At 39.8% G+C, this 14070-nt stretch overlaps 1 protein-coding gene across 5 annotated transcripts in view; it reads left to right on the plus strand.

Moving 5' to 3' along the window:
* Positions 1-13521, plus strand: part of SLC8A3 (solute carrier family 8 member A3) — a 451466-nt gene extending 437945 nt beyond the window's left edge. For all 5 annotated transcript variants that reach the window (XM_069208808.1, XM_069208807.1, XM_069208805.1 and 2 more), the window contains 3 exons: positions 1033-1132; positions 3958-4230; positions 8741-13521. In XM_069208808.1, coding sequence (XP_069064909.1) covers positions 1033-1132; positions 3958-4230; positions 8741-9117 — 750 coding nt within the window. In that variant the 3' untranslated portion in view covers positions 9118-13521. The remainder of the gene's footprint in view (positions 1-1032; positions 1133-3957; positions 4231-8740) is intronic.
* Positions 13522-14070: the final 549 nt, after the last annotated feature.

The following is a 14070-nucleotide window of genomic DNA, read 5'->3' on the forward strand; positions in this document are numbered from 1 at the left end:
CGCTTCCTCACAGGTCCCACCCAAAGAGTCCGCCTGCCTCCCTATACCTACAACTCCATGACACCATATGCAGACATAGTATGCAGCCATGGACTCAACATCAACTCATCCTCACACTTTCCGAAGACCACGCCACCCTCAAAACCAATTTTTAGTAACGCCATGACCTACGTGGCAGTGTAGGTGAGATCCAACTGCCTAAAACTGAATACAGACAAGACAGAAGTAATCATCCTTGGACAAAGCATCCCCCTGGGACAACACCTGGATGCCAGCCACCCTTGGGCCAAGACACAGCTTTTTGACAACGAAAGATGGCCAGCACCAAACAGCACCCCTCCCCCCAGCACCCGGACACCCTTCTGGGTGATAAACCGTGCTCTACAAATACCAATTGATTGATGATATTTATTAATAATTAACTGGCAAGGGAATGTTTTCCATTTATTTGTTTTTGTACAGCTCTCATACTATAATAATTCAACCCCTGTGCACTTTGAGAGAAGAGTGAATGGTTAACAAAAGTGATGGTGTAGCACCAGTGCAACAAGGAGAGTCGCCAGATTCGAGAGACTGGGCACATTCAGATTTTTAGAAATGCCAGAAGAGGAAGATGTTCAGAATGTATGCACCTTCCTGATATTAGTTTCTAGATGAAAAGATGCTGGGAGGCTAGCTAGTGACCATCAGTTTGAACTGACACACTTTCATTGGTTCATTTATTTGTTGATTTGCCTAGTGCCAAACTGATATTAGCATTTAGTGTTCTAAATTTCCATCAGAAAGTGGACTGATGCAGACAAGAATGCACATGTGAAGTAAAACCTAGGTGATTGCCTTTATCTGACAATACCTCTACATTGAGTGATTTGTATGTGATGAAGTACTCGCTGTGAGCAGTGCTGAAAACCCAAGCTCACAGCTATGTGACTTTTTACCTGGACACACCTGTCTTTCACTTCCAGACTTGTCAGAACCTTTCATATTTTTATCCTTCTTCCTACTCACTTCACATTTGTGGTTTGTTAACAGAGCACAGTTGATAAACTGATTAAGAAGACAAACCTGGCTCTGGTTGTGGGGACACATTCCTGGAGGGATCAGTTTCTGGAAGCCATCACTGTCAGCGCAGGTGAGTGTGGAGATGTGTTCAATGTTCTAATGTTACCTATGGACATGACAGGTGAGAGCAAAACATTTGAGCATTTGGATCTTTACAGGGCTAATAAGCTTTAAAAACATATTTATTTTTTAATTCATTTATCACTAGTTGTTTATAGTACAGGCTAGACCCAGCAGGTAACAGGGTGCTTTAGATGAGGCCAGATTATTGATTATGAGTTATAATTTAGGGGTTACATTGTTAAAGAGATTACATATAGTCTAAGATAAATATAGTAAAAGCATGGAGATTTAAAATGTCATACAATAAAGGAAGTTACATGCCCTGTAGAAATAAATATTAAATAAAAAAATCACAAAGAGCTGTCCTTAAGACTCACTAGTGACGTTCTTTCTAATAGCTTTCATAAAGTTTCAATTTCCATTCAACTACCACTATTCAATAATTGAACCTGACCCTTACTCAGGTGTTATCCAAATCTCCTATGTCTGGGCAAGTGATTATTTACATTATTTTCCACATGGGTTTGCCTCTGTGTCTAATGTTCATGTGCCAGCCTTGTACTATTGGAAGAAGGTTACACACCGAAGGGCTTATTGGTTCCATAAACAGCCTTCTTGGTTTCTCAACCGTTGTCACTTTGCTGGTGATCATCTCAAATTTGTCAGGGAGACCTGTGAATCATATGTAGATGTCATTCTTTCCCTATAAGGGTCTAGTTTCCAGGTGCAGTGGAGTTCATTTCATGTTCTTTTCAGTATGATTGAATCAGGTCAATGTTAAAAGTTTTACAGGACAATTAGTTACTGCTTATTCTGGATATGCTTAAGTTTTACCTCTCCTTGTATGCAAACCCCCTTTCAATATATGCAAACCACTGCATATATGTTGCTTATTTTACCTTTCAGATTTTCCATGACAATACATTTTATGGTGATTACAAGCAGAAGGTCATCCAAGATGGAGGCTGGAACCTCAGTAAGCTCTACTGGGTGAATGCACATTGTACCCTATCTGCAGTGGGTGCACAACTAGCAAAGGTAGCTGGTTGTATGGTAACCAGGGGTTTGTGTTTAACAGTCCAGCAGTTTAATGACATGCTGTCTGTTATAGAGTGGGTATCTGTAGAAGGCAGTCTGCCTGGCTTCAGCAAGATGCAATCAAGCTTAAACAGATTGTGGTATGAGGGGAATTAGCAGACACAAAACAGAAGCAATGCAAACTAGCTCATACTGTAAAGACATCGTGGACTCTCGAGCAACAGTGGGTCGATGATCAGTAACACTGCCAAACTACAAATTATATGGCATCAAGTACGCAGCAGTTAAGTGCAAAGCCAAGTGAAAAAAAAGGAAGGACACAGAAGGTAAGAAAACAACCGGTGCTTCCTTTAGTAATAATGTTCACACTGTGACCCTAAACTTATGACAACCTCTTCTACAAGGCAAGGTGGAATCCCTGGATAGACGTTCCTCCATTGCTGATATAATGTTGTTGTGGCTCACACAAGAACTCTCCTCTCCCTTGCAGCACCACTGTGCTTCCAGTGGTCATCAGACAAGGGGCTACATGCGCACAGAGAACTTTGATGACCCAACAGGTACTTCACTGCCCACATATGTTCCAAGCAATGACCCATGAAACAGAAAACTCAGGGTCATGCACATAGGAGTTCAGACAGTGAGATGGACCTCTGAGCATCATTCAGGCGTGGCCCAGCCTATCACTCAACCATATCCTATAGAAGTCAAGCCAGGAAGCTCTTGCATGATTTGCAACATTCAGATTGTCCGTATGCAGCAGAGATGGAACTGTTAGGCCACAACCTTCAAGTATCATCAAGGTCAGAAAACCAACTAATATGAAAAAAGACAGCTATTATAGCATATCCAGCCAGTTACAGAATCTCTCGTGTATACAGAGATCGTGTAGTAAGGGGGCATTGCAAAAGTGAGAATTGTACATGAGAAGGAACATTAGCTTGGTGATGCAGATGCTCATTGATCACTTGCATGGTCATGCGTCCTTCATCTTATTCTGAAATGGAATTGTATTTGTTACACTGAGTTTTCTATCATTCTATGCAAACACCTCCAAGATTAGGTGTAATGCTGGTAATAATAAGACAGTACTTTATGTGACAATAACATGGGGTAGAGCTGTCTTGCACAACAACGCATGCTGAAAGTGAATTGTGAAGCACAAATTAGGTGACGCCTTGAAGACTTCACAAGACTTAGTTTGTGATGTCTTTGATTTAGAAACTAGTTCGATGTTTGGACTGTGAGAATGTCTGACTCTGTGAAGGCCTTGTTAGGCCCTGCACACAAATACAAAATGAAAAACGTATGACTTAAGACAGGAGATGAGTAATGGAAGACAAAAGGATTCAACTCATTTTGAAATTGTTGAGTTGAGAATTTTGTCACCAGGAATTGAGAAAAGGGTAGAATATTACTGCAGCAGTGATACAACTAATTGTCCTTATGTTAAAAATTATTTAAAAGGAGCAACATTTGTCATCGTTATGGAAATTAAACTTTTATAACGAATAATAGCTACTTAACAATGTTTACTAATTACATATTAACCCCAAATCATTGGTTGTCACACCCAGTAACTTCATGTAAAGCTTCCTTATGTATCTCATATGTAATCCATTGATTCTGGTGTTTAACATGTTAAAACAATTAAATAAGTACACAGGCAGAATTAACCTGAATATATTTCCCATAACGTGTGATGTTGTACTTGACCTCTGTAAGCACACTAGCCTGAAGTTTGGTGACAGTCCCTGACTATTGTTGTCCCCTACTACTTTCTTCTTGCACCAGGAGATGAGGACGAGGATGAATCAGGGGAAGAGCGGCTGCCATCTTGTTTTGACTACGTCATGCACTTCTTAACAGTCTTCTGGAAGGTGCTGTTTGCCTGCGTCCCGCCTACAGAATACTGGAATGGCTGGGCTTGCTTCGTCGTTTCCATCATTATCATTGGCATCCTCACCGCCATCATAGGAGACCTTGCGTCCCACTTCGGCTGCACGATAGGGCTGAAGGATTCTGTGACTGCTGTCGTCTTTGTTGCATTTGGTACTTCAGTGCCAGGTGAGAGCTGAGTGTCTGTTCTTGCTGTTTTGAGAGATCTATAGCTTTTGCTCTGAATTTAGCCAAACACTTTACTTGGTACGGCAGATGTTCTGTACATCTTACTTCTTAAGGTTCTAAAAGTAATTTTGCAGAAAAAGAGTTGTATATTTTTGTAACCTTTTCTACTGTAGGAATTCACAAAATAGGAAGAAAAAATATTGCACCTATATTATGATTTTTTAGCAGCAGTCCCACCTGGTTATCCAGCTCATCTAACTATTGAAAGTTGGGTGTTAATTTCTGTGTATAGAACTTTAAAATCCGCTAGAGCCAGGTCTAGCCAAATTAAACCTAACATTAAGGTTGGTGCTAGGCCATGATACTGCAGTCAGAAATACCACCAAAAAGGGTTTGAATACTTTACTGTGCATCTACCGATTGTGAATCAAGCAAATAAATATATCTATTACACTTAAATGAAGGAATGAGTGATATGAAGCGTCTCATCTCTAGAAGCCAAAGAACAAGGTAAATGATATATTTCTATGAATTCTACCAAACCTGCTAGGGCAGGAGGTAGATGAAGTCATACACTGACGGTAACTCAGCACCGCGGAATCCACGGCTGTTCATGAGTCAAGTGACATACAACTCACTCACTTGTCTAGCAAAACTTGCGTCTGTGATTTCCAAAGCCTGGCTTAAAAGCGGAGGTCCACCTTCAAAATAACATAGCAAATGTCCCTTATGTACTGATTGTTTTTTTTTAGTACATGTGGGGACCCCCATGTTCGAAATGGCACACCCATAATAAAGAGTGGAAAAAATAGTATTTGTTTCCTTTAAGAATTTCTTCATTGGCTTTGAAACCACTGTGGTTTGCCATCAAAAACACAAAATAGTTGTTCTCTAATCAAGTTATTCTGGGGAAGGAAGGGGTGGGTAACATTAAAAAAAAGTCTACAGTAAGGAGCAGCATGAACGGGAAGGTCTGAGACAATGTATATGAGTTCCTCCTTTTTAAACTACAAAATTAAAAAACATAAAAAGACCCTCATCCTCAATTACATTTTTGTGATATCATTGAAAAATCTGAGATGCTAATCTATGTCATTCTTTTTGAATTCTGATGACAGCTATGAATCAGGACAAATACCTGCATTGCTTGCTTTATGGCAGAGAGGCTCATTATCAGTTGGATTGGAACTGAGTGCCCTTCTTATATATATATTTTTTTACAAACCCTCTGGTGATTGATCCAAACCCAGGCCAGGAGCAGGACCGCCGGGTCCTACGTAAGAGTCCAACACATTGCATTGGAACCCTTAAAAGAGTTCTTCGTAAAAAAAAAAAATGATTGAGATCTTGATGGACGAGTTACTCCATCACACCGGTGACGATATCCCATCCGTCGAAATATAAATCCCATTATATTCTATGGGATTTATATTTCGGCAGAAGGGATATTCGTCACCATTGTGACCAAGTAACTCATCCGCCAAGGTCTCAGTCAGGTCCAAAGGTTTTACCTACTACAGGAAAAATGATGTTATTTGTAGCCCAATGCGGTCATGTCTGGGTCTACTCTCACAAACATAGGCTGACTTGTGCATGCCACCCGAGAAGGAGGTGTAAAGCATTCAAAATGTGAAGGCAACAAGAAAGTGTTCAAATCAATTGATAATCTCAGTAAAGGTGTTTGCTATGCTGCCCAGAGCTTAATTTGTGCTTGTTGTTTCCGGATCTGAGCACCAGCACTTATTTTTGAGGGTGCTTATTCTTCTGCCTCAAGCATTTACTGCAAGCAAAAGATACATATGGGAAAGAGGGAGGAAGAAAAAAATGAAAAAGCGTCACAAAGGAAGAAAGCAGAAAACTGCAGGAGTGAGCTGAAGGGGCAGGGAGGGTCTGTAAATGGATTGAAGAGGCCCAAGATGGCTTCAGGATTACGCTGCCTCAGTATTCCGTGCTCGCACATTTAATTGCAGCAGACGCATGTTGAAAAATAGGGCTTTGGGCACCGGCACCTTTTTATTTATAAATTAAGCACTGATGCTGCCTCTTAGTTTGCTTCTAGAAGGACAAGTGCCGGTTGTCCCAGGGGGACATTTTCCTAGTGGTCTTGCATTTATTGGAGAAATATGATTGGAGATGACTGAATTTTATAGCACAAAGAAGACATAGGCAGGCAGCCAACAAACAGAAATCCTCCTTGCATCTGACCAAAGTGTGCGGTAGTGGTGGATGGATGCTCCCCGCTGCATGGAATCTGCAGAATGAATAAACTGTTGTCAGTCTAACCAAGTCCACCTCGCAGAGAGTGGTGAGGAGAACACAGAGAAAATCAACTTGACATGGAAATGTTTGTGACCTGAATTAGTACAAAAGAAAACAAGAAAATCCAAAGGTTATGGTGCCATTGCAGCTAGTGAGGAATGAGCGGCTTGCAGGCCACTTTAAGGTTCGAAAATGTTTGCCTCCTGGTGAGTGCAGAAAAAAATATATAAGTTGCAACCCAAAGTTTAGATGAAAAAAAAACAACTAGCCCACAATAAATAGCTTGAGAGCAGTTGACTAAATGAAAGACAAATTTGATCAGACTTCCGCTAGATTAGAGTATGCTCCTAATTAAAATTATTTGCATATTCCAGAAATATTTTCATTGCCACTATTGCTCTGATAACGTTTCTATGTGCCTTTTCCAATGCTTCCAGGTGATGCCATTATCGACGTCCTTTATTCTGCCTTTTGGTTCAGTTAAAAAAACAGGCATTTTTATACAGTCTGTTTCATACTTGTTTCTACTCCTTATATTTATAAGTCTTAAATATCAAAGATATTCATGTAACTGAAGAAAACACGAGTATACTTAAATGTTCATAAATCTAGTCTATTGTCTGCAAAACTAACTAGCACATGTTGACGTAAGGAACATTTTGCAGGACTGACTTCGAGTAATTTGCCAATGAGAGGTGATGTTAAGAAAAATCTGCACCAAGACATAAAATATAAAAGGGAAGCGTTTACTTTTTACCTGATGCTCTATTTTATGTTTCCTATGGTAGGAACACATCCGAAGTCTGGATGTAAATGTAATCCTGACAGCCAACAAATATCATTCTGTCTTCATTAAGCACACTCATTCTTTTCAGAACTCTACCATCTGTTTGGTAGGAAAATCCATACCCCCTTGCAACCTGTTCAGTGAAGGTTATGCAAAGACTCAAGGGATCCTTGGAAGAGTGTAGACTGATAGATCCAGCACTATTGCTGGCCACGCGGCTGATATCTATGTCCTGGAGATAGCCTCAAGGGTTGCAGGCTGGGAACAGAACTGAGGATATGGGTTGAAGCTGAAATTAAGAGGATTAGATCAGCGGCGGCCATATCATTTTCAGAACATATAAAAACGTTGGTCCCTTTTTTGTTTCTATTTATTTATTTACTCCCACATATTTACATTGTTGAGGTTTTACACTTCGACAACAGACTGCACCTAGGCAAATAGATAATGTGTTGAGTAACGGAATTGCTGACCGACAAGCAGTAAAAACAGAGTAATTCTAATGAATTATCTGGAAACTTTGTATAATGTGATAAATGTTATGTTAAATAATGATGGGGCATGTTTAAGTCTAGGGCAGTGACATAACTTAGGTTTGTGGTGTCTTACGTAAGTGCAAGATGGGTTTTCAGGATATGCACATATGATAAATTTAATTGGGACTAATGTAAACGCTAAGTGGTTAACCTTAAAATGGGGTATGATTTTTGGCCCTATAGTGCCTACTTTGGAAACTCCAGGGTTGCATAAATTACATTAGCTCTCCGGAAAACAGTCATATCAAATGTTATTTGAATTATGTACAGAGAGATTCCTGACAATTGCGACAATATCAGTTCTTGTTTAATAGGGTATTTATACCTAGTTGTGCATTGTCAAGAATTTGTACCTCAAAGTCAAAATAAGATCCTTATCAAGAACAACACACGCAAATGTAGTTTAATCAACAACAGAAGTTATCTCTTGTCCTGTGTCTCATGCACCATTAGGGCAGACGAGACCTAGGCAATAAGGTTGCATTTCCACTAGAAAAAACGAATTCCTATAATTCAAAGGTTCCTGAAAATCCAAATTTTTGGAACAAGAGCCCTCACTCACCATTCGGTGACATGCTTCATCATTGGGCTATGCACTGCAATGCCTGACGGGCCCCACACCGGGGCTCTTTGCCGGAGATCTTTTGATGATAAATAATAGCCGGTCAGTGTGAGAACTGATGTAGGATTGGTATGCAAAAAGAAAAAAAGTGCTGTTAAAAATGACTTGAGGTAAATTGTATTGTGTATACTTTTTTGATTTATATGTTAGATGGGAGTACTATACAGAGGACCAGGACTTTGTTTCCGAATCTCCCACGTCTTTTTAGCCCATCTTATGCTAGGTTGTCTTTATTTATAAAACTACTCAGCAGAGGTTCAACTCTTCAGTATATCTAATTCATGACATCTTTTTTTCTCCCCAAAGATACATTTGCCAGCAAAGTTGCTGCCACTCAGGATGTGTATGCAGATGCGTCAATTGGCAATGTCACGGGAAGCAATGCAGTGAACGTGTTCCTGGGCATCGGACTGGCCTGGTCAGTGGCTGCAATCTACTGGGCCTATAAGGGTGAAGAGTTCCGTGTATCTGCAGGGACGCTAGCCTTCTCAGTCACTCTTTTCACCATATTTGCATTCGTTTGCATCAGTGTCCTGCTGTATAGGAGGAGACCGCGATATGGTGGGGAGCTCGGCGGACCCAGGGGCTGCCGGCTCGCCACAACTTTGCTCTTTGTGACCCTGTGGCTTCTCTACATCCTGTTTGCCTCCCTGGAGGCCTACTGCTACATCAAAGGCTTCTGAGGTGAGAGTGTAGAGAAGGAGAGAGGTCTCCCCAATGGCACCTCACTGGACTCCTGGACTCCTGCCCTCAAAGTCTCTTCTTGCCAGAAATACATTGGTCGATCAGATTCAGCATTTTGCGTGCAGAAGAACATCCGGGCAATTATAGAGGGTGCAACGCATTTTTATAAAAAGCAGAAAAAGACAAAGCAAACGTCTTTACAGACCCTCAGCAGACCATTTACCAAAATAAAGCAGCAGCAGCCAGCGCTCAATTTGGGTGCAGTTCTTCAGTCAGTCGCTTTCCTAACCATTGGTGTATTTTTTTTGACAACCTGCCATATTGATAACACGCAAAGCTTTTGACAGCCCTTAATGCTGGCACCCAGAGAATATTTTAAAACAAAGATACAAGAGCACCTCTTTGCTCAGCAACGTAATCAGGCCATATTTTCAGAATATTTTCTAAGTAGAGTATGTGAATCTTTGCTTATTTTAATTATAACAATACACACACACAATTTTTAAAAAATTAAAGGCTGAAGCATGAAGCAATTTTCTCAACTTTTCCTCAGCAAAATTAACTTCTTATATACAACATATTCTGTATATTTTAAATATGATATTTTATGCACATTGCAAAGGGTACACACTAAAACCTTTTGTGGTCCAACAGAGGATGTGGGAAAGGCGCTAACTATTTTAACACCCTATTTCTTCTACCTTTCTGCCAGTGGTGGGTAAGTCAATAGTTGTAAAAACATGCTGTCACATTATCACTGTGGTGCTTTTGGATGAGAGCCACTCAGCGTTAGAGTCTTAAACAGTTTTTTTGAATTAAAGGATACTTTGCAATGTGATGGGGTCAGTATATGGCTAAGTCTCTCGTAGCAATTTAGAGCCATTCTGTACTCAGTTAGGTGCCAATGACCTTCATCCACCAATTGAATTGTTTTGAACTGAGACATTTTTATTGCACCAAATGAAAGTGTGGGTGTGTTCTAAAGTGCACTGTGTCCACCATTTTAACCGGCACACCCAATTTATATCAGACATCTTTTCTAAGCTGATCTCCATGACCTGCCATTGCCAAGATTGTTTTCACATTGTCATGCTTTAGACAGTGAGCAAAAATGTCCTGAAAGTGGTTCAATTTAAAATGCCATGTGATTTTCGCAAATACTATGGTATGTGTTTCCAGCTGGCTTCACATCAGTGCTCATAAACTGAAATATGGAACTGGTATTATTTCTTATCTATTTAACCATATATTTTTGATGATATATTTTGTTTGTAACAAAACTTAGGTTCAATGTAAAAGTATTTTCATTAACTAAAACCATTTATGAGAGCTACCAATTTAAGACTAAGGTTGTATGCAGATTAAGCAGGAAGTGTTGAGTATCTCTGCAAATAAGCTGTACTATTTATCACAAAAGGCAGTAGGCGCTATCAAACTCTCGATGAACAGTATACAGCGTATGTGACTGTATCAAGATGTACAATACTGTACAGTGTATCACAAATGTGGCTGTTAACCTCTCTTCTATATAACGCTCTCTCTTTCTCCAGGTGTGCACTCCATCACACGTGTGGTTGTCGGTCCCCCTTGCGGGATTTACTGTGCATCACGTGTGGTTGTTTTTTCCCACTCTCTGGGTATGTTCAGTTTATCAGACGAGCGGCTGTATCTCTTTCTATGGATTTAGTGTGTCACACGTGTGACTGGTGTCCGCTCTCCGGATGTATAGTGTGTATCACACATGTGACTCTTTCTGTCTGGCTGTAACACTGAGACATCTGTCTCCCTCCCTGGATGTACAGTGAATGGTACAATCCTTGCATACTGAATTTGTTTCTCACTGTTTCAGGGTTCAGTATGAGCAGACTGTACTGTTGATGTTGTCTACTACAGGAAGGAAAGGAGTTCACATATAAGAACTGAAGTTCTTTAAAAGATGATTTTCACAATCTGTGATGAAAGATAAGGAGAATCCAAATATAGTCTTCACTCAAATATAAATATATATATATATATTTATTTTCTTACAAAGAGTCCCTCGGATGGAGAAAGAAAGTGAAGAAGCTTCTTGGTGGTACTATTTGTCTGCTTATGCCTGCCAAGGGTACTAAAAGTGCTCCTACTATGTACCCTGCAGTTTGCGCTGCATCACCCTGCCTGTCTGCATCAAGCAGCTCCTCTATTAAAGCAGTTCTTCCTGTGTTCCTCAAAACATGAACTCACCTCTTTCTTGGCCATGGTCAACCCAACTAAGTTTATTTTGCATTGTTCTTTTTTCTCGCTCTAGGCTTTTTTTACAATTTGATTGATGTGTTCATTTTGCCAAAATCATGTACCTGTTACGAAACTTCACATTTTGTAGCTACTGCAAAATTCCTACTTAAAGGTCAGGTGTAAGAACAAGCATCTAATGATAACTGTTATGGAAGCATCTCGAGTAACGTGGGGTCCTTTGTTAAAAAAAGATTGAATGAATGTGCCGTCTTGACCATTAGAGTTGCTGCGGAACTAGGCAGGAGGCTCACTATACCAATCAATTACCACTTTTCCTGTCACAGTGTTTGAAAGAATAAAGTTTAATTTGTATTAAACGTTACTCCATCCATGATTGGAAGATGCTGATAAGTAAATGTTGAATGTTGCATATCCTTTTAAATGTACCACCACAAAACAGCTGAGATTTACAATTAACAGTAAGAGAAGAAAACTCAGTAGAAGAAATGTTACACCATAAGAGAGGTAGGACCACCCTGCACAGGCCCGAGTCCACTAAAGCAATCAAAACCAATTCTTTATCGGATGGGGGTGTCTAATTTTAGACTTAAAACCTGCCCTACCGTACAACGGGGATCGCGTGCAATGTATAGGTTTGCTACATTGAGTATGGGAACATGAGGGAGAAATCTAATGATTTCTGTGCTATCTTGGTGTCTAACTCTGGTTGCCGAGAGCCGGTTCCAGTCAAGGTTTGCAGAATATTCATAAAATACGGTTGACGTACCAAAAATTTGAATGAGAAACATTCACCTAGTTAATGGTCAGCTTAAGGTTGTGGCATAGTAATGTGCCTGATGCCCATGGTTGGGTCCCTGATGCCAGTTTCAAATTCACAGGTGGAGATGGTCCCCTTGATCATCTCCACCTGTGAATTTGAGACAGGCATCATGGAACCTACTCCCTTCCCATATTTAGGACCTCTTAATGCACATATGCTTTTTATATTGGTAATCATTATAACTACATCTCCATTTTCAATGGTAATAAATTAACACTGCCCAAGCCTTAATTTAAACCAGTAATTTGATACTGCTAAATCCTGTAGGAATTATCACGCCCAAGGCCATAACCTGTCTGTTGCTACTAGTACAGCGAAGGCACATAGGAACTAGACACCAATGATGCATGTAACTGTATACGTTCACTATCTCACAAGTGGAATAGATATGCACTTTCTTCTCCTTGTTACAAAAAGCAGGGCTGCATATTGTATATCTATAAGCTGCCTGCGTTCATTTGAAGAGTTGTGCAGAAGGACCATACTTAGATGTCCAGTACATATTTCAATTTTGTTCTTTTTGCTTATTGGTTAAATCAGATCCTTTAATTTTGTTCCTTCTGGTGATTGGTCAAATTAGATTATTTTTTCCTTCTACTGATTGGTTTATTTGTTTCTCTTATTTTTTGTTCCTTCTGCCGATTGGTTCAGTTAGGCACTACTACTGTGGTGGAAGCATCTTCACTAGTATCATGACTAGTTCACCTCAGTTGAGCTTGTTTTGAAAATGGGGACTGGAATAGTAAAGAAACCGTCTTCTATGCTTGTTACCATTTAGTACTGAGCAACCTTTCTTGTTGGTCTGTGGAAGTCATCATCTTAGTTTGGGCCACCATCTGCGTTGGGGCCAGCATCAAGAGATTGCTTTGAAGTACGTTCCACCCCTTTTCTGCTGCAGCTGATGTCCTAGCCCACTGTCACCTGATACTTGTAACTTGGCCATCTTCTGCCCTTAAATAAGGTCCGGAGAGAGTGGCAATGTGGAGATAGGGATTGAGAAGTGAAAGCACATATTTAAATATTGTCTGTCTCTACATCACCTGATATTGTTAGAAATGCATTTTTCTTATGTTTAATATAAATAGAAAAGTATGATTGTTTTTTTGATGGTCAGGGATTTGCATGACATAAACGTAATTTTTATTTTATTGTTCTTTTAAATTTAAACTGGTTTGAGTTTTAATTGAATATTTGTGCGCTATAAGAGCTAGGTTCATATTTACAAACTTGTTTACCTTCATTCTCATTTCCATTGCTTCTTTGCTTTTTTTTAGTAAATGAGCCCAAGCACTGTAAAAGGTCCTTTTTGTGCTGCTCCCTAATAAAGCTTGCTTTTATGTGTCTGTTACATTCATGTCTCAAAACCATCAAAGTTGAGTTTGTTTTCTGTTTCGTCCATCACTGTCTTTGCCATTTTTACCTTTTTTGTGAGCTCAAGTTTCTCGAGACACTGTTTTTTCAGTTTTATACCATCATGAGTTATTTTTGCAGTTTCAGGCTGTGTTTAAATTTCACCCCTTGAGGCATAATCATCAAAACTAGAAAATACACTTTATCTGATCCATTTGAAACCGCCAACTTAAAAGGCTTTCATGAAACCATTCATCCGTATATCTTTCATGATATAATTAAGTGCCATCCAGGCCCTCATTGTTTCTTCATCTAGCATCAGAATGCCCTGCTTGCCTCATAGCAGCAGCTCAAACGGTGTAAAAAAGAAAAATAATTCAGACACAAAGGATTTTTATCGAGTGAGTTGGTTTGAGCAGGGTTCAATATGATTAGTATCAGGAGGGATGTATTGACAATATAAGAATAGCAATTGGTACATTTACTAAACTACATTGACCTTTGCAAAGATTGGTCTCAGTACCAAAGCAACACACTGGAAGTGAAA

The sequence above is a fragment of the Pleurodeles waltl genome, chromosome 9, assembly GCF_031143425.1.
Source record: "Pleurodeles waltl isolate 20211129_DDA chromosome 9, aPleWal1.hap1.20221129, whole genome shotgun sequence".
Taxonomy (NCBI): Eukaryota; Metazoa; Chordata; class Amphibia; order Caudata; family Salamandridae; genus Pleurodeles; species Pleurodeles waltl.